At 37.7% G+C, this 22160-nt stretch overlaps 1 protein-coding gene across 2 annotated transcripts in view; it reads right to left on the reverse strand.

Moving 5' to 3' along the window:
* Rat1 (5'-3' exoribonuclease 2 Rat1) overlaps positions 1 to 22160 on the reverse strand; it is a 178871-nt gene that overhangs the window by 109688 nt on the left and 47023 nt on the right. For both annotated transcript variants that reach the window (XM_067082928.1, XM_067082917.1), the window contains exons 10-11: positions 12284 to 12478; positions 8891 to 9205 (exon numbers count right to left, since the gene is read on the reverse strand). In XM_067082928.1, the coding sequence (XP_066939029.1) occupies positions 8891 to 9205; positions 12284 to 12478 (510 nt within the window). The remainder of the gene's footprint in view (positions 1 to 8890; positions 9206 to 12283; positions 12479 to 22160) is intronic.

Raw genomic sequence — 22160 nt, forward strand, 5'->3', positions numbered from 1 at the left:
TTAAGATCCTCAGGAGTGGCTGGTCCCAGTACTGGCCCATCTTTTTCAGAGGGTGAAAACTACTGTTGGCTTTTGGTCTGGATAGCAGGCCTCACTGCAGTGAACCTAGACAATCACTGTATTGTAATTACTCTTCAACTTGTCCTCATCTATTGTGGACAGAGGTGTTTTCTTTTAATTGGTTTAAGTATTCCCGAATAATTAGCCTAGTGTCTCTTGCTCTTTCTTTGAAGAGGGTTCATTCTTAGAATCTTACTTGAATGACGAGAGAGAGAGAGAGAGAGAGAGAGAGAGAGAGAGAGAGAGAGAGAGAGAGAGAGAGAGAGAGAGATTTTCAATCAGCCGCATTTCTTGCTGGAGAACATGTAAACAAAGATTTTATACATGCACAATGGCATGGATCTTAATAAAATGATATAGATGCAGAGTCTTGGCTTCAGGAGGGATTACTTTATTATCTTAATTTTCCGAGCCACGTGACAAAAGTTTATCGGAAATTTTAAATTTTCTTTATATGATTTTTATAGTAGGTATTCAAATAGGAACTTGTGGTATTACTCCTAACTAAGGCCTATCTTTCCCTGCCTAAATTATCTTTTGGGTTTTTCCTAGCTAAGATATTAGGAGGTGGGGTTCCGAGAAAAGGAAAAAAAAATATACGCCCCAAGAGTGGCGGGAGCAGAGTCGAGGTCACAATAACAAGGCCTGTCCTGAGATGGCGGCCAAGGTCCCCTTAGGCCTAAATTTCAAAACAACCTCGGCCTGCTAAGGAAACCCTAAAATGGCCACGTTCTCTCACAAACAGTTCGAACAATTTCAAAACAACTGGGCGGTATTTTTTTTTTGCACAAATTCAAACAACGAAACAAATGCAGGTATCCAGATTTTACTTTAAATATATACCAATCATGCATAGCGTTTTCACGCTACGGATGGAAAACTAAATTACCAAACAATTTTGTCTTTTGTTATCGTTCTCACGGACATTAAACAAAGAATGAAAAGAGAAATGCTAGCTTGCCTCGCCGTAAATTTACGTTGTTGCACGGCCCCTTTTATTGTAAAATTACTATTTCAGTTCGCTTGCTACTTCACTGACACACGGTTTTGAATGATTCGCTATATGCAAACAATAACGAATCCGGAATTGCCGGCCGCGGTGGTATATTACTTTGTGTACATGAACTGGGCTCCAGCGATTCCCGCCTTTGAATTGCGTTAGTGAACGACTTGACTCACGGTCCGAAACACGGTAATGTCCTTGTCTTGGACGTTATAAATTATGACTCTCTGCTCTCGACGCACCCTTTCCCACGCTAATTCTCGCTACACTTGTTATTATAACTATCCTCTTTACTGCTTATTATTATGCCTTCGTTCCTTGTTTGGAAGAATGAAATGGAGTCGATATCTGACTTTTATATTTTTTTTTGGAATTAATGTAATTTTAATTTCCTTTTCTCCAGATTCTTTCTCTAAAATGTACTTTAGATTCTACGCAAGGTCGCGCCAATGTTACGTGTGAGGAGCTTGGTTGATCATGTATTATTCAATTTACGTAATTTTTACGGCCCTGCAAACCAAGATTACACGAACCTGTCACTTGAAGCCAAAAGTTAACCTCAAAGACAGACGTTAATTAGCCAAAGGTCGCCAGTTAAGGGTTATTAACCTTAACAAAGAATATTTGAGATGAATTTGATTTTAAACCATACAGTTCTTCCAAAACATTCGGACGCTGAGGCATACAAAAGCATCGAGATTTAACCTGATTTTGCTTACCCTAAATCCTAGGTATTTTACTGGAATAATGGGGTTGAAGCTAACAATAAAATAATTTGACTTAATCTAGACTTCAGTAACACATATACCTAAGTGGTGGCTGAAGGAAGAAAACAAAGAAAAAATGTGAAATACAGAAAAGTACTAGTCAATCAACGGCTTCAACAAGAATCGGACTTACCGTGGAACGTCGATTCTCTCTGCAAACGGGGACCTCCAGGAGTCGATTCTGGCAGTCTTCTGGGCAATTCACTAATTAAGATAGATCGTAGGAGAGAAAGTAAATAAAGAATAAAGAATATCGTTCGGTCACGCACGCAGCGTCACCCTGGTTCCGTGATCGCTGGGATCTCTCTCTCTGACTGACTCGACAGCGCCAGTTTCTTCCAGAGGAGGACCTATACCGCCCGGGCAATCCGACCTTGACAAGGCATCGCCGAATGCATAGAATAAAGCTTAAGGGCCACCATAACTAGGGGTCATTGAGCGTAAACCCTCTCTGAGGCTTAGGTCCCTAATGCCCTAACATATTTTGTTTACAAACTTTCCAGCCTATCATCCGCTCATTTGTCTAAGGCGGTGATTGTTATTTTAAATTGCCTACCTACCGGCGGGGGCAGAGATGTTCTCTGTCGAGGTCAATTGGCCTAATATTCCTACACCTAACTACATCGAGGCAGTAAGAACAGCAGTAATATTTATAAAAATATATATATATATATAATATGAATGTCTTTTCCTGTAATACTAGTGTAATATGAATATAAGAAGGCCCTAAAACACCATTTAAACGTTGAAACCATACATTTCGGGCACTTGCTTCTGTGCCCCTGTTCACTGGTAGAATATGGACAGATGAAATTTTTACAAGAGTATATATACAAAACATAAAGGTGTGGCGTTAAGTCTCCGATGGTATGGAGTGACCGTTTCCTAAGAAAGAGGAGAATGACCACTTCCTAGTGGTTTTTGGCCTCATTAGCTCCGTTTGGCTTTGGATCTGAGGTCGCCTTTCCTGGGCCATCTCCTTCAGTAGCGGTCTTTAGGATTGAGTTATTCCGATGTCGTCCGATTTCCAATGTCCTCCTGACAGGTTCATATTGTTGGTTTGATTGATGATAGCAGATTCCAGCATCTTTCTTTTGTACGGACAGCTACTTTGAAAAGCAACTCTGCCCCACTCCAGTTTATGACGTCCTGTATTTCTGATATGTAGGAAAATCCCCAAACTCTCCGGCGTAACATACTAATCTTTTGTGCTCTGTTATTCTTCTTTGGGAAAGTGATCTACCTGTCTCGCTTAGACGAAATGTCCTTGACAATTGCTACACGGTATCTTGTAAACCCGGCTTCTTCCCCTTTGTTATTTAAGCATACGTTAATGAGCTTAACTCCCTGGATTTGGGATAATGGAAAATGAAGGGATTGTCAGACCTGAGTTGTTCGGTGGCTTTTTGATGTTTTCCTTGGAAGCTTTATTTTGTTGTTGAAATCTATTTGTCTGTTGTGAGTGGGACCTCTATAGTATATTTTATTAAACTTTGTTAATAGCCCTCGATAATGTGTGGTGGATAGAGCAGTTAGCGTTTGGGTGTTGAGGCGTGTTGAATTCTTTATCTAGGTACTCATTTGAACATATATGGTTTCAACGTTTAAATAGTGTTTTATGGGCCTTCTTATATATATATATATATATATATATATATATATATATATATATATATATATATATATATATAAAATATATGTATATATGTATGTATGTATGTATATATATATATATATATATATATATATATATATATATATATATATATATATATATATATATATATATATATATATATATATATATATATATATGTATGTATGTATATATATATATATATATATATATATATATATATATATATATATATATATATATATATATATATATATATATATATATATATTATATATTATATATTATATATATTATATAATATATATATATATATATATATATATTATATATATATTTATATATATATTTATATATATATTTATATATATATATATATATATATATATATATATATATATATATATATATATATATATATATATATAATATATAATATATAATATATAATATATATATAATATATATACATACATATATACATCATGTGTATATATTTATTCACCATTTACTTTTGGCATGAACAGAAACTGCTGGAGAGTAAAACAGCTATAGTCTATTCCATTCCATTTGTCGCCTCACCAACACAGGTTTTAGTGAGATGTGGCATACGCATAGCTATCTCGTGTTCGGCTACAATCGTTTCCGATATCTTAGGCTTACAGTGATAAAGATGCAAACTACTTCAGTAATATATCTGAATGCTTATATTTAGAAAGAACCTTCTCTTTCAATAATAAAACAATACAAGAACACAAAAGACGAGCTTGTATGACGTATCAAATAGTCTACGCAAATCAAACAAACAATGGTCTTTCAGTAACCCATGTCTCACTGTCAGTAGGTAGAAAGACATCTGATTCTGTAAAAGGGTAAAAGGTATTTTAATTATTTCTGACACAAATTACGTGAGTAGTGTTCAATATTCGAAATGCCCGAATACTGTTGTCTATGAGGCATGAAGCTTTCGGAAGGTGAAAGGAACCACCACTGCAACATGGATGGAAGGCGATGCATGACCGTTTTATATCCAGTTTTCTATTCAGAATACTCTGCATCCGTGTAACCTTTTTGAACTTACAAATTTATAATAGCCCTGGGTATCTTACAAGAATTTCAGTAGTGTTTATAATTGTAACTTATCAAGGAAACGTTTGAATCAATTTTGCGTATTGATGACATATATATACATGACATAAAAGGCTAGCCTACACTTTTTTTTTTTAAAGTAAGGCACTGGAAAGACTCTTAGATAGAATGAATAATAGTTACAATAAGAAAGTTTTTTGATTACTTTGAAATGAAAATGTTCCTAAAAGGACAGTAAAATTAAATATCTGGTATTGGTCTATCGTTCGTTTGTCGATGCTCCAAGTTCTAGTGGTTAGCATATTTCAAGGTTGTTTTTCCAGTTTATGGACATACATATAACTTTGCTATCATAATACAGTTATTTTTATGTTGATGCAATGAAATCTACAAGGAGTAAAGTTTGAATGATAATGAAATTTTTTTATCTGAACAGTTTGTGGACATAGGTCTACCTGTAGTGTGGGCTATACTGGGGAGAAAAAAAAAATTTGAAAGCTGCATCCTTCGTTTGCACTTGATATGAGTACACTGATACAAACTGTCAAGCTCATCTTTCTTGTGCTTGTAAGGGTATATTATTGATGCAAATCAGCTTGTTTAGAAAGTGTGAAGCTTCTTGTGTATGTAAACATTCAAAGGTTCCTAAAGAAATAGTCTGAGCTAAACATGCGCAGTGTTACATTGTCACCCATGGGTGGACTGACGATGAGCTGTGGCAAATGATAGCACATTCGTTTCCCAAGCATTTCCACTGTGATCGTTAGTGGAATGGAATATAGAATTTAGGCCAAAGACCAAACACTGTGACCAAAGAGGTCATTCAGTACTGAAAGGGAAATTGAGAGTAGACAGGCTTGAAAGGTATATCAAAAGGAAAACCTCGCAATTGTACTATGATCGTTGGTACCGAGTCGACCAGCGCCGTCAGTTTCAAAGGAAGTTCATGCAGTACGACATTTGGGCAACTTTCAAAGTCATTATATTAACACTCGGTTACCACTCACGATGTATCGATAGTAAATCTATGGTTTGCATCGTGGTATTTGAAAAATCTGAACACTTGCACCAGATAGGGTTAAGGCAGCAACCAAAGCCAAGTACAGATCATCAACACAGGTTTTCAACTATAATATTACTGCATATCCAGTTAATATTTTGGTAAAGGAGACGTTATTCTGGAGTGTGCACACATCCACTGTAAGTTCTTCATCCAAGCTTTTGATTAATGCAAAGCTATCTCTGGTAAAGTTGAATATAGTTCTCACAAAATTTCAAGCTGTGCTAGGTGTACTAGAATTCTCAAATCCAGAGGGTCCAGGTGGGGGAGTCTAAGAAGACAAACTCATCAAGGGTTTGGCAGGTAGGGAACAACAACAAGATATATTAAGAAAGGGAGTATCAATGGAAGAAATCAATCAAGAAGTAATAACAGGACAGTACTCAGCAGCTGGAAAAGCTCAAGGGGCAACGAAGGAAAAGAATTTCTACTGGAATCAAAATCTGAGGGACGATATTGGTGGGACACTTCAACATGAGAGAAAATGTTGCAATGTACTGGGGAATGGCAAGGACACTCATGACTGCATCTCAGGGAGCAAGAGTGGTCACATACTCACTAGACATTTGGCAGTCTGAGTTAAATGAAACCTGGGTGAATAGATGAGAATGGGCAGTGATCTCAATGTGTGGTTTCTGAGGAAGAAATGTGACAACAGCATTTCGGAATGCTCCTCAGATCTGGGCCAAAACTCTAACCCCTGACTAAAACACATTGGGATACAAGTAGTCCCTGGTTAACGGTGGGGGTTCCAGTCCTGGCTGAGCGCTGCCAACGGAAAATCGCCGCTAATAGCACTAATAACCTGCTCAACAGCGCCGTTAACCAGATATCAGCTCTGCTAACCAGAGATCAGCACTGCTAACTGGAGATCGGTGCCAAAAATCCAGTTAACGGCATCACTAAACAAGCATCGTAAAACTGGATTGCCATTAACCAAAACTTTGACCATCAGTGATCAAAGGGGAGAACTGGTGTGAACACTTACTCCTGACAGCCTAACTACAGACTAAGGGCTGCTAGCAATGGTTGCAGGCGCAATGGCAGCTCTCACGACTGAACACGATTGGCTATCTGGCTCAGACGAGCTGCTAGAATAACAAGGTCAAGCACAAGATCTAGACTTACTGAAGATACAGACCTACCATAACTGTCCTTATGCAACTGCAATCTAAATCTGTCCATGGAGGACTGAAAGCAAAGGCAGGAGACAGAGGGCACAGTCCTTGAACATCTTGGTATGTTAGTCCTCGTCTGGAAACAACGGGACTACCAGGCCAGTCGGTAGTATCGCTGAGGTGACAGGCAAGGCTGTATCCACAGTGGCCAAAGGAACGAGAGGACACTGTCCCTGCCAAAGCAGTGGATACATTCGATGCAAAAGACTCACTCTGTTACACAAAATTCAATACTAGATTTAACCGAGTCAATATCTAATTGCTTTAAATCTAGCCTACATCCCTGAGCTGACATTTAGATCTATATCCACTAGAGAAGCAACTATAGACTTAACTCTATCTTTTTGACCAAGTGTTAATTCTAAAGAAAACCTAGATTCAAGAATGTTCTGTTTGCTCTCGACTAAGTCTATCCTCTTCTAATTCGGCAATTATCATCTCCATCTCTTCCAGAGACCAATCCTTGCAATGATCACAAAAGTTTGTCTGACTCACAATTTACCTCTTGATGATCCAGTACGTAAATTAACCCAAACTGGTCTTGCAACTACTTAACTTAAAAAGATAAAAGATTGTGATAGGGAAGATTGAGAAAAGGAATCCATATTGCCAAATACAGACCAGAATCCAGATATTACATTCGTTAATCAAGAAAACCAAATTTCAGAGCACTTGTCTACACATCCATCCATATTCGCCAACTAGAGAAGAGTGACAACCAAAATATTAGCTATCAGAGCATTTGTTAACAAGTGCTTCAATTTTAACACTTATCAAACCCATGCCAAGTAGCAGCAGATAAAGCTAATGATAAGAGGGTAAGTGTCACCTCAAAAATTGATTATTTGGACACTTATCTACTGTTAAAGATACCTTATATCTCTGTGCTGATAGGCAAGTCAGCATTCAAATAAAAGATTGAATGGCTGCCCGGATAACTGTCCAGTACACCAAATGTCTTAGATCTTGTCAGAATTCTTCTTGACAGCCCACTAAGTTGTGAGGAGGCTGGGTGGGGTCTTCTTTAAACGGTACAAAAGTATACAAATAATAAATTTCATAATGGAAATTTATATTATTTGTGATGGATTTTACCTACTGTTAAAGATAGCTGATTCCCACTTTGAGAAGAGGATGGTGGGCAGTAAAGCTAAACAAAATTCGTTCAGCCAACTGAGCTAAAGATTTCTTGCATGAAACCCAAAACACCCTTCCCCCGATCTGGAATCCTTTCTGGATTACAATGACACCAGAAGTTGGATTCCATAGGGGGAGGAAGGTTCTCATATGTGTGTAGCAAAGAGCAGCCTTGCAGAGAAAACTGCTTCAGTTCAGCCAAAATGAAAATGAAGCAGCTTGAGGGGACCCCTGTGCCTGGGCCGAAAGCTCTATAAAACAGCAGTCAACTTAAAACAAATACCTTTATGATATAAAGGTACACTCCTATACAATATATGTACCTGCATGCTCCAGAAAATATCAAAACCCAGGATTTAAAACAAAGAGCCTAACAAATTGCTCTTTCTTCAGCTCTGGAAAAACTTTACCTGCTACCAGTAGCAGACTAAGGGCTTTATTGTTTTCAGATGTGATTCTGCATACTTAGGTAATGAGTGGCATAAACCAAATTGCATTTCTACTTTGCTGCATTAATCCTATCCTCACCCAACAAAATTGTCATAAAACTTAAATAAAGGTAAAGGTATGGAGCTAGTTCTCATGTGATAGCCTAATCAAATACGTCACAGAGAAACTCGAGTTCTTTGACCAAAGACATTCTAGGTTTCTAAAACCACAAAACAAGCTAATTTTGCCTCTTCCAGGCTTAACCTTTGAAAAAGATATTACAGGTTTTCTAAAACCACAAAATCAGTGAAAATGAATGGCACATAATGCACAGGGAATAAATTATGCTAATTCTAAAGGGGTAGCTTGGAAGAATGATGCCTTGTGGGATGAGAGCTTGGTCTAGGCATGCAGAGTAAGGCCTCTTATACAAGACCCTGCAGGTACAACTAAACAGTTATTTACATAGAATAGGACCACTCATGATCAGTAAGTGTACAGTATAATGAATAAAATTGTATTCTTACTTACCTAACTTCATCCACAAATGGAAGCAAGGCAACTCCCTGCCATGCAAATTTTTTGCCATTGAGATCAATCTTGAAATCTTCAGGGTAGAAATCAATAATATTGGAATCTGCTTTAATCATGAGTTCTCCCCAAGGTTCAGGTACATGTGATCTACTAGCAGCTGGGAAAACACCCATAAGTTGTTCTAATGGGTTGAAAGGCTCTCCTTTATCAAAGTTTACATTCGCATTAGCACAGTTAACAAAGTCTGAAGCGAATGGTGCATAATGATAAGGAAAGTACCAATTCCATGAAACGCAACCCTGATAATAGTACCTGAAAGTCAAAAAGAAAATGAGATTACCAATAATTTCAATATACTACTTACTCATATTTACAAAAATCTTTATGCTATACTTTCTTCAGCTTTAAAATTTCCAATGATGCAACACTTTCTTTCACACTGAACACCCAAATTCATGAATCTGCTAAAGACTTAAAGGAATACTAGACACAAGTTTCCCATTAAAAATAGTCATTTGCAAAATTCACTCGTGACACAAACCTTTGGCTAATAATGTATGTGGCAACCATAGACTAAACTTTCAAAATCCTGTGTACTAATATGATTACTGTTACAGTAAAATCCCTCACAACCAGAGCCTTTGGGATCAAGGGTTGTTTGTTATTTGCAGGTTGAAAATCCTTCTAAATTGCCATACCTGTATTCTGAACAGCCATTTCATTATTCCTTACCAATAAACAAAATCCATTTTCCAAAGTTTTATTATAAAAAAATTCCTAACATCTTAAACCAAACATCCACTGCTCATCTAACTCCAACAGCAGTGTGAAGAGGGCTTAAATCCAAACAGTTCATCAATGCAGTAGACAACAAATGTACAAACTCAGTTTTTTTGCTCCCTCTCATTCTGTCTGATTTTTTTCAGAAAGAATTTGCTTTTTGCTTTCCTTCTTTCTATGAAAATTCTTTTTTTATGAAGAATATCTCCTCTCTCTCTCTCTATCTCAAAAATCTTTTATTATAAAGAAGAACCAAAAAGAGAAAGAGAAGGGCCAGCAAGTGCATAGTTTACCTCAATGTGATACACACATACACATACACCCTCATGATTGAAAACTCACAGTAGATGCACATGACTTCAGTGTATAAGCGAACCCTACTGGAAAATGGTAGGCAGAAGTTCAGTACCAAGCACTTTCACGTTTATTAACGCATCGTCTGGACACAAATGAGACACAGATGAAAAGGTTACAAAGTAAACAAAAAGAACAAGCATACCAGATGGTCAATTAACAAAGGGTAATAAACAAAAAGATATTCCAGGATAATCTGGGATCAAGTAGTCACAAACTAAAACCAAAGACCTAACTACAAGAGATGCGAAAGTTTAGCTATACAAAATCCAAAAACATGTACAAAATTAAATACCAGATGGTTAATTGCCTAGGGGTAATAAACAAAAGGGTAATCCAAGAAAAGTACTTAGGTCTATGGTTTTAGTTTGTGACTACTTGATCCCAAATTATCTTTCTGCTTATTACCCTTTGACAACTGACCATCTGGTATTCTTGTTCTTTTTGTTTGCTTTGTAAACTTTTCATCTGTGTCTCATTTGTGCCCAGACGATGCATTAATAAACATGAAAGCGATTGGTACTGAACTTCTGCCTGTCATTTTCCTGTGGGATTTGCTTATATACCCTTATACATAAACAAAAAATATATTTATATTACACTATATTGTTGTATTAAGTACATTACTATACTGAATACTGTAGTACAAATGTCAATAAGGATGGGGGGGGGGAGAGAAGCAGAGTATGTATGTAGTTTACTCAAATAAAATACATAATGTACATATACTGGCAGGTTAGGTTTACCGTAACAAAAACACAATTACCCACAAAATTTCAATTGGACACTGAAAATCTTATCCTAACTCACAAACTGTTAAACAATTTAACCTACATTTTTTTATTTTTATTTTTGCAAATTCAAGCACTCATAAATTCAATGTCACAGTTGAAGTTATCTATCACAGATGTGGGAGATGGAAGGGTTTGAGAGGGGGAAGACTCTGCATAGCGAAGTACCTCAATCTACACACATAGATGATGAGCAACAGAACTAGAAGATTAGCATTAAGCCTACTGTAGATCTGTTTGTATGCTTAAAAATGTATATAAAAAATGCTGTCCATGGAAAGGCAAAGGAGCAAATGTATTTACCATTCCTTTACAAAGAATTAAATGTTCTTTCTCTCTAGCTGCCTGTTTCTGTAGATAATTCTTGATTTACTGGCATTTTGAAGAAAAATATGCTGATTGCTTGTGAGTGCTAGTTATTTACATACTGGATACAAGGGATTTTCCTGTATGAAGTAGTTTAACCAGATCAAAAACGCAAGAATCATAGGGTTCAGATGCCAAGTTTTTTCTAACCAAGGGAAGAAAATTTCAACATGATGAGGACAAACATTCTTTGGAAAAATGGCTAGCTGAAAATAATGAATACAGAAGTAGTGCACAAAACTTAATGGCCCATGATAAAAATAGTCACCTATTTAAGCTTCAGCATGTAAATAATACAAAAATTGAGGTCCATAATTAAATAACAGAAGTAGTTGAACTCTAAGTTCCATTGTATTTTCCAAAAACTTTAATATTATAAAGTTTATTTTCAGCAACTGAAGCATTTTCAGGGCATGATGTCAATCAGTAGCTAACAAGTATGACTTTAATAATAATTATAACAGGATTCATGTTTTAATTTGATCTGGAGCACAGACACCACCCTACTTATGAATATTCAACTTGCAAACATTCCAAAGCACACACAGGATCACCCATTAAAATTGTGTTCTGAGCACTCCTTTTTGACAACCTTAAGTTCCAATTTTGTTTTCCACACCTATTCTCCTCATAGAGTACTGTATGTACTGTGTATTGTGTTTTAGGATGAAAAGACATTCAGTACTGTATTGACTTTACATCATACCATACTTAAATAGGCATGAGGAGTACGGTAACCGACTTACACACGATTCAGCATACAAACGGCCATCCAAAATGTAACTCATTTGCAAGTAGGGCGATGTCTATCCCTACAAATGTAAGGATCACCCAAATGGTGATACATACATCAAACTACAAATGGTTTACTCGTCAATTTTTTCTAACTTTTCAAAATCATTTGTAGTGCATCTTATTAACAAACAGGGATCATCAAACCCATGGCAACATATTACAATAAAAGGAAGGGTAATCCTTTATTATGACTATCACAAAGCTAAAGACTGATAATGAAAAAGTAACAATAAAAAACCTTACAAAATGGTAGAAAGTCTGTTAATAAAAAAAATTAAGAATACACAATAAAACAAGTACTTACTTTAAAACCCAGCAGAGACCACGGGCATACTCATCAGCAACACGTCTTCTGAACTCTAAGTTCTCAGCAGTAACTTCAAATTTACTTTCATAATACCTATCCTTGAAACCATCTTCATAAAGTCTAACTTCATCATGATTTTCCTCCTCCTCTTCTTCACCATCAACATCACTGTGACCTCGTTTTATGCCACGCCTGCAAGTATATAAAAATTAAGAGAAAAATTTAAGTGCTATTCAATAACAAAGTTCCCTAATGCACAAGTTATAGCTGAACACACTGTGAACAAAGGATTTGTAGTTCCATATTCCTGAACTTACTGCAAGAATTCAGAGAAAAAATAAATGTTGGAGGGTGGTTTGATGGTACATGGTCCAAACATGAAAAAAGTGACAGTGAAGACAGGGAAAAACGTGAAGGTTTCCAGGGTTGGAAACATAAATGGGTAGTGCTAGATTATTTAAATGAAAGGGTACTTATTACAGAAGAAATATTATATATATTAGGCATGTCCTGGACTTAGGTATAAAGTAGTGTCACTACACCACTGAACAGAGTTCGTGCTTATAGAAAGGTATAGATTAACTGGATTTTATTATATAGATTACAGCTTCATAAAAATTTACAATTGGACACACTGAATATACTGATAATTCTAGCAAAATTGTTTTTAGAGACAGATGTCCAATAATAGTCACTAACTGTTGATTGCAATTTGGGCATTCATACAAAATACAACCCTTCTCTCAACTGCACTAATAGGTTAAATGAGGGGAAGGTAAAAGTGCAAAATGCACTTAACCCTTAAACACCGAGCCTCTATTTACAAAGTGTCTGTCGTATGCCGGCGGCGTTCGGGAGTTAGCGCCAAACCGGAAAAAAAGTTTTTTTCAAAAAATCACAGCACGCTTAGTTTTTAATATTAAGAGTTCATTTTTGGCTCCTTTTTTTGTCATTGCCTGAAGTTTAGTATGCAACCATCAAAAATGAAAAAAATATCATTATCATATATAAATATTGAAATATATGACAGCACGAAAAAAAAGTCATATATAATTGTATACAAATCATGCTGTTAGCAAAACGGTTAAAGCTAACGAGTTTTTTTTTTCTTTGTATTGTACACTAAATTGCGATGATTTTGGTATATAACAAATTGGTAAAACGATCAAAGCAACACGGAGAAAATATTATCACAAAATGATGCATGAATAAAAAGTTTTTTTAAAAAATTCACCATAAATCGAAATTTTAGCCCTTCTTTGGCTGAGTCGGTTGAGCTTCGGACTGTCACTCGATGGGCCAGAGTTCAGTTCCCCCCGCCGCTGATGAAGAGTTAGAGGAATTTATTTCTGGTGATAGAAATTCATTTCTCGCTAAAATGTAGTTCGGATTCCACAATAAGCTGTTTTGTAAAACGATCAAAGCAACACAGAGAAAACTATTATCACAAAATGATGCATGAATTCGTAACGCGCGGACGTAATTTTTTTTTTTTTCCTGAAAAAATTCACCATAAATCGAAATATTAGCCCTTCTTTGGCTGAGTCGGTTGAGCTTCGGACTGTCACTCGATGGGCCGGAGTTCAGTTCCCCCGGCCAGCTGATGAAGAGTTAAAGGAATTTATTTCTGATAGAAATTCATTTCTCGCTATAATGTGGTTCGGATTCTACAATAAGCTGTAGGTCCCGTTGCTAAGTAACCAATTGGTTCTTAGCCACGTAAAATAAGTCTAATCCTTCGGGCCAGCCCCAGGAGAGCTGTTAATCAGCTCAGTGGTCTGGTAAAACTAAAGTACACTTAACTTAAATCGAAATATTGTGCTAGAGACTTCCCGTTTGTTGCAAAATGAAGGTAATTGACTGAATATTACTACAATGTAAGAGTTTTTGCTTACAATTGCAGTTTTCGACAATTTCGGTCGAGATAAAGTTGACCGAAGGTCGAATTTTTTCTATTTATCGTGATTTATATGAAAATATTTCAAAACTGATAAAAGCTACAACCATGAGTTATTTTTGTTGTATTCTACAAGAAATTGCGCACATTTCCATATATAAAACTTTATGTAACGACTAATATAAAACGGTGCAAACATTACGACAAAGTGACGAAAGAATTTTTGAGATGTTCGGTCGAAGTTACCACATGGACTTAAGGAAAAGTTTTTTCAAAAATTCACCATAAATCGAAATATTGTGCTACAGACTTCCAGTTTGTTGAAAATGAAGGTAAATGATTGAATATTACTAGAATGTAAGAGTTTTAGCTTACAATTGCATTTTTCGACAATTTCAGTCGAGTTAAAGTTGACTGAAGGTTGAAATATTGGCACTTATCGTGATTTATATGAAAATATTTCAAAACTGATAAAAGCTACAACCATGAGTTATTTTTTTTTGTATTGTACATGAAATTGCACACATTTTCATATATAAAACTTTATGTAACGACTAATACAAAACGGTGCAAACATTACAACAAAGTGACGAAAGAATTTCTGAGATGTTCAGCAGAGTTACGTAGCTACAGCAGACGAAGGAAAGTTTTTTTCAAAAATTCACCATAAATCGAAAAATTGTGCTAGAGACTTCCAGTTTGTTGCAAAATGAAGGTACATGATTGAATATTACTAGAATGTAAGAGCTTTAGCTCACAATTGCATTTTTCGACAATTTCGGTCGAGTTAAAGTTGAACGAAGGTTGAAATTTTGGCACTTATTGTGATTTATATGAAAATATTTCAAAACTGATAAAAGCTACAACCATGAGTTATTTTCTGTTGCATTCTACATGAAATTGTGCACATTTCCATATATAAAACTTTATGTAACGACTAATATAAAACGGTGCAAACATTACGACAAAGTGACGAAAGAATTTCTGAGATGTTCAGCAGAGTTACCGCGCACGGACATAAGGGAAAAGGTTTTTCAAAAATTCACCATAAATCGAAATATTGTGCTAGAGACTTCCAATTTGTTGCCAAAATGAAGGTACATGACTGAATATTGCTAGAATGTAAGAGTTTTAGCTACCAATTGCGTTTTTTGACCATTTATATGGAAATATTTCAAAACTGAGAAGCTCAAAAGTTGATTCAGAAGGTTTTCCATATATAAACTTTTGAATGACTAATATAAACGGTCGTTACGACAAAATGATGAAAGTCGACGACAAACAGAAAAAAGTTTTTAAAAAATTCCCACTAAATATTGGCACCCAACAGACAATTTTAGTCGACGACAATATGACCATTTCCAGTCAAAGCGTTGACAGAAGGTTTAGTGGGTTAAATAGTTTTCACACTTGGCTGTAAGCCATAAATTTTTGAGGGTAATGTTGTAAGATGATTTTGAAATGCTATTAAAGTGTTGTAGATGATCGTTTATGGTATAATCTGTGTGGGAAGATAGTTTAAGGTATACATTTGGTGTTTGAACTATTAACATAAGCAGTTATAAAAACTTTTGGAGGGGGTCTTTGGTATTGGAATGATCTAAATCGCTAGATATAAGCAATTTTAGTGGGGGATGTCAAGTATTTGTGGATTTTAGCTATTCGCGGGTGTTTGTGATCCCTATCCCCAGCGATACCAGGGGTTGACTGTGTAGGAAAATTCTGATAAATAATATTTATTATAAAAATATATATATTTTATGCTTTGGTGACTTCGTCATATCACTGCATGGCACATCTTGCATGGAACATAGCACCTCCCTAGGAGAATATTAATTAAAAATATTTATAATGTAAATTTTGTCATGAAATATTTCCTAGATGCTAGCAACATAGCTCACGTCTCTCTCTTTTGCCTTGCGCACGATTAGTTTATTACAAGTTAATATCCTTTAATAAAACCTGATAAAACAGAGTGAAAAAGCATAAAACAAAGTAAAAGCTCTCAAGAAATCAAATGCTCGCCTACCCCTCTCCACTTTAATTGTCGGAGACAACAAAACTACGTTAGCCACCAACCTTGTTTGTTGTTATTTCCTATCTTCCCTTGCAGTGGAGAGGAAGGGACCTGCTTCCATATTAGTTTATATAGTGTAGGAACATTTACATAAAACCGATGGAAAGGTGCTCACTCACCTGTATCTGACCAGTTCCAGCACAAGATGGATAATTTCTCTCCACTGCCTACCAGTAGAGGGAAAAAAAAGACAGAGAAAGGAAGAAGATCAGTCATCCCATTCACACTTTCAAACCACCATCTTAGGTAAGATACAAACTGTCCCGCTAGGGGTGCTGGATGAGCTACACAATCTATTGAGCAGCCACCACCAGATCCATTGAAGAAGTGTCCAAGGACCCTGTGGGCAGCATCCCGCAGATACAGTAGAAGGACGTGAAAATGGTTTGGTGTAGCCACGTACCAGCCTTTAAGATCCTTTAAACAGACAGGGTCTTTTTAAAAGCAATGGAAGGGCCTCGAACCCTGACATGTGCTCTTGCTCGCACTGAATTGGCATCTGGATTTGAAGAAGTGGTATAGGCTTGCTTATTACTTCTCACAGCCAAAAGGAGATAGTACTCTTGGACACTTCCTGCTTGTTCCAGTCTGTTAAGTTAAGTATATCTTAGTTTAACCAGACCACTGAGCTGATTAACAGCTCTCCTAGGGCTGGCCTTAAGGATTACATTTATTTTATGTGGCTAAGAACCAACTGGTTACCTAGCAATGGAACCTACAGCTTATTGTGGAATCCAAACCACATTATAGTGAGAAATGAATTTCTATCACCAGAAATAAATTCCTCTTATTCTTCATTGGTCGGTCGGAGATTCGAACTCGCGGCCAGCAGAGTGCTAGCTGAGAACAGAACCCACTCACCCAACGTGGAACTGTTCCAGTCTGTAATAAAAAAAGTCTTTGAAGGGGCATAAAAGTAATCTGTCAGGGCCATGACCAACAAAATCTTCAAGTGAAGGGATGGAAAAAGACTCGAATCTGTTAATGTGAACAGAAGGAATTTTAAGTCTTAGCCATGTAATCCAGGACAAATTCAAAGGCTACTGACTCCCAACCCCTCGTGTGTTTGACATCAAATGAACTAGCTCTCTTTGACAAGGTCAAGGCTAAAAGGAAAACTGTCTTGAGGGTTAAATTCCTGTCTGATGAAGCTCTTAACAGTTTGTATAGACGTGTGAGACTGCTAAATACCAGTGTTAGGTCCCAATTTGGAGGTTAAGATCTCTCCGGGAACATGACTGCTCAAACATAGAAATTTCCCATGAAGAAGAAAGGTCTACATCCTTCAAGTGTAGAACCCAACCTAGAGCAGACCTATATCCCTTGATGGCTGACAGAGAGAAGTTTCCCCCATGGCGGAAAATGAGGAAGTCGACTATTGTTGAATACAATGCACCACTGACTTAAGGCGGGGGTCTGTTCCAGCGCCGCGCAGTAAGTTGAATTCCGCTGTAAGTCGGTTTTTCACCATTATCAGCACTTTAACAGTGCTTACAGCACCGTAACTTGATGTTGCATCAAGTTACAACCCTGTTAACTTGATGCCTTTTCTTGTTACTGTGCTGCAACTTGATGCAACATCAAGTTACGGTACTGCAAAAAGCTGTTAACTGTGCTGAAAAAGCGCCATAAGATTAAATCCGCCGTAAATCAGTGGCACCGTAACTCAGTGACCCACTAGTAGTTCCGACTGGGAAAGACCCCACTGATGACACCAATCACAGTAGATGGCCCACTTTCCCTGATACACAGGTGTAGAAGACCTCCTGAGGTAACTCAAATTTCCATTGATGCTCTACAAGGAAAGCCTTTCGCCCGCAGGAGATACTGGATAGTCTCCAACCATGAAGAGATAGGGACCCTACCGACTTCTCTCTTGGTGCTTCTGTCAGTAAGGTTAGAAGATCAGGATACCGTTCTGCCTGTGTCCAAAAGGGAGCTACAAGGGTCACCCTGAGGTTCTGAGAAATCATCACTCTGTTAATAACTGGGCAGATTAGACAAAAGGGTGGGGGGAAGCATAGGTGTCAAGATTGTCCCAAGGATGTTGGAGGGAGTCCTCTGCCATGGCCCAGGGATCAGGAATGATAGAACAAAATACCTCTAGTTTCTCGCTGTGTCTTGTTGTAAACATGTCTACTGACGGCCTTCCTCACAGATGAAAAAGGCTTTCCGTTACTTCCTGATGATGACCACTCTGTTCCCAGAATCTGACCTCAACGACTCAGCTTGTCCGCCACCAAGTTATTCCTGCCTGGGATGTATCTGGCCAAGAAAGCCACCGAGTGAGAGACCGCCCACTGGTGCAATTGTACTGTCAAGTCGTGAAGATGACGAGACACTAGCCCCTCCTGTTTGTTGACATAAGCTACCACTGTAGCACTCTCAGATATTAGTACCACAGAGTGCCCAGTTAACCTTTCTTGAAATTCGTGAAGTGTTAGGAAGGCTGCTTTCAGTTCCAGGATGTTGATATGAAGCTGTTTGTCTTGGTGATCCACATCCCTATGTTAGGAGATCTTCCAAGTGTGCTCCCCAACCCTTGTATGAGGCGTCTGAGAACGGAAGAATCTCTGGAGGGGGAGAATGAAGAGGCACTCCCATGGTCAGGTTCCTGTCATCCAACCACCAAGCTAACCTAGGTCCTTCCTCACTTCTTCTGGAAGTGGAACTTTGAACAAGGGAGGATCCTTTGACCAAAACTCCTTTAACCCTTAATGGACGGATCCCCTAAATAGAGGATCTAAAACAGGTTTTGGGTGGCAGACAGATCCCCTCTCAGGAGGATTAATATTACGTGCCAAACAATTTGTCTGTATCGAGAACTGTGGCTTCTAAGAATTTAGCTCAGCTCGATTGTGGGCATCTTGGGAACTTCAGTATTGTCCTTGACTTGGAGGGGGAATGTCTTGCTCCTCTCTCTCCCATGACGTCTTTCTATTTATTTGCTCATAAACATACCCAGGGATTGCTGTTGGTTTTAGTTCTTATCTTTTATATGACATGTCGGTTATAATTGTAATTTTGCTAAATAACATTACAAAAAACACATATAAATAAAAAAAAAGGTTAGTGCATTTCCCAATCTCAGTAAATTTTTTACGTAAATATTTTACAACAAATACGCTCAGATTTTATCAATTTTATTTCTTATCTGTTATAATATTGTGTGAGTTGTAATGATAATTTTACAAAAAAAAATTTTTCTTCCAACAAGTGCATTTGCATATCTTCCTCTTTCAACTGATGTGTTTTTTCTTAAGCTGGCCAACCTTAAAGTCTGCCCAGTTTGGGGGTGCACATGATATACGAGGGTAAGTCAAAACGTTCAGGAAAAATTCAATATACTCTTCACTTATGGAAATTCAAACATCATTTTTCTACATATCTACCATCTAACTCTATACACTTTTCAAGGCGCTTTTCCACCTCTGCAACCCTTCTTTGTAGAAATTTGGGGCCTTTCTATTAAAAACCATGTTGAAACTGCATGTTTAGCAGCATCCAAAGATTCAAACTGGACCTCTCAAGTGTTCCTTTGAGTTTTGGAACAGGAAAAATCTGAAGGAGCAAGATCAGGACTATAAGGAGGATGTGGAAGAGTTTCCCACCTAAATTCCGTAGGACTTCTCTTGCAAACCCTTGATGAATGTGCTGGAGCGTTATCATGATGGAACAAAATTCTGGGTGCAACTTTCCCCTCGACGCTTTTTAGCCAATGCAGTCTTCAGTTTTTGCAAACACCTTTGTAGTAGTTCCCAAGCGATTGCTTTGTCCTTCAAGGAAATCAATCAAAATCACTCCTTTGGAGTCCCAAACACTGTTGCCATAACCTTCTGGGCAGATCTCGCCACTTTGAACTTCACTGGTGCAGCTGAACCTCTTGTAACCATTGCTTTGATTGAATTTTACTTTTCTGGGTCATATTGATGGATCCAAGTTTCATCTCCAGTAACAATCCGTCAAAAAACTCTGATTCATTTTATTCAATTGCGTTAAAACTGCAAGAGAAAGTTCAGCTCTTTGATGCAGTTGGTCTTCATCAACGCTTTTGGGACCCAACGTGTTGAAAGTTTACTCAAACCAAGATTTTCATTTAAAATTGAAAATGCGGAACCATGGAGATCCCAGTTTCATTAGCTATCATATCGATAGTAATCCACGATCTTCATCCACTAGATTCTGCACCAAAGCCACAATTCTTTCATTTTGCAGTCGATGGTCTTCCTCTTGGGTTGTCTTTGAGGTCCTCCGACCATCCTTAAATCGCTTTATCCAATCATAAACAACTGATTTAGATGGAGAAGAATTTCCATAAAACTTGTTGCAAAGCTTCAATAATTTGTCCTGGTTTCAATCAAGCTTGGTCAGGAACTTGATGTTAGCTCTCATCTCAAAATTTTTTATTTTCCATGGGTTCAAGAAGTTACTTTTCTGAAGCAGATGTTAACACCACGGGTAGCAAGAGGATGACTGAGGTGTGGCAATGTCTATATGATCACTACATCACAGATAATTGTTTTATTTACCAAGTATTTGGGTTGTTTCATTCCTGTGTAAATACATCATTCAACAATTTTTCCTGGAACTTTTTGACTTACCCTCGTATAACTAGTCCATCCCTTAAGGGTTAACCTTCACTGGAGCGATCGAATGTGTAGTCGACTGTGAGGAACTAGCTTCTCTAAGGATGACAGGACACCTAGAACGACCTGCCACTGACAAGCGGGTTGCTTCTGTTCAGACAAAAGAACTAGGCAAAATTCCTGAACTTCTCTAGTCATTGGTCTGAAGAGAATACTCTTGCTGCTGTCGTGTCTATCAGCATGCCCAGATAAAGGATTCTTTGAGTGGGCATGAGGTTTGACTTTTCCAAATTTATCGTGATGCCTAAGCCGTGACAAAATTGAAGAAGACAGTCCCTTTCTTGGATTAACTTTACCTAAGAATCTGTCAGCACTAGCTAATCGTCGAGGTATCATAAGAGAATGTCCCCATTTCAAAACTAGGATCAACACTCTGGTGAAGACTTGTGGAGCAGCTGAATGACCCAAGCAAAGAACCCTGAATTGGTAAACTCTCTCTCTCCCAGACTGAAGTGAAGATACTTCTGGGAAGATTGATGGATTGGAATCTGGAAATATGTATCCTTTAGATCTCTGGAAAAAAGTATCCTTTAGATCTACTGGGAGCATGAAATCATTTTCCATAATGGCTTGAAGAACTTTGCGAATAGTTTCCATTCTGAACCGTGTCTTCCCGATGAAAAGGTAGAGAGTCAACAAGTCTATTACCGGTCTCCAACTGCCAGTAGCTTTGGGAACCAGAAAGACACACCTGTAAAATCCTGGGGATATGTCCTTCACAATCTCCATGGCTCCTTTTTCCATCATTTTCCTCACTTCGCCTTGAAGAGCTAGATGCATCGCTGAAGAGAGTAACTTAGTTGGTGAAATGGACATTCGGAGAGTGAGGGAGGTAACTCGAAGGGGAGTAGATACCCCACCCAGGTTCCTGCCCTGAACTGCTGCCAAGTTGCCCAATGGCTTGCCAGGCAACACCCCCATCAATGGCAGCAAGTGGGGAAGGGTGCCCTCTCTACCGTCTACCTCCCATGGCCCTGCTCTACTTCCTCTCCCAAGTCTGGAAAAGTGGGGTTGAACAGGTCACTGTTAAGAAAAAATGTTCTTGGTTAGGGTTGGAGATGGTTGATGAGCCCTGCACAGAACTGTCGTGATTTGAGACTTCTTTGGGGAGACGTAGGAAGATGTCTGACGTCAGGATTTAGAAGCGCCACCACGAGAAAGAACGGATTATTTTGAGACAGCTTGATGCACTAGCCTGTCATTATTATCCACTCTTCATCTATCAATTGCTGAGTCTTGCTGGTCTTTCAGAAA

This window comes from Macrobrachium rosenbergii, chromosome 3 (assembly GCF_040412425.1).
Source record: "Macrobrachium rosenbergii isolate ZJJX-2024 chromosome 3, ASM4041242v1, whole genome shotgun sequence".
Classification (NCBI taxonomy): Eukaryota; Metazoa; Arthropoda; class Malacostraca; order Decapoda; family Palaemonidae; genus Macrobrachium; species Macrobrachium rosenbergii.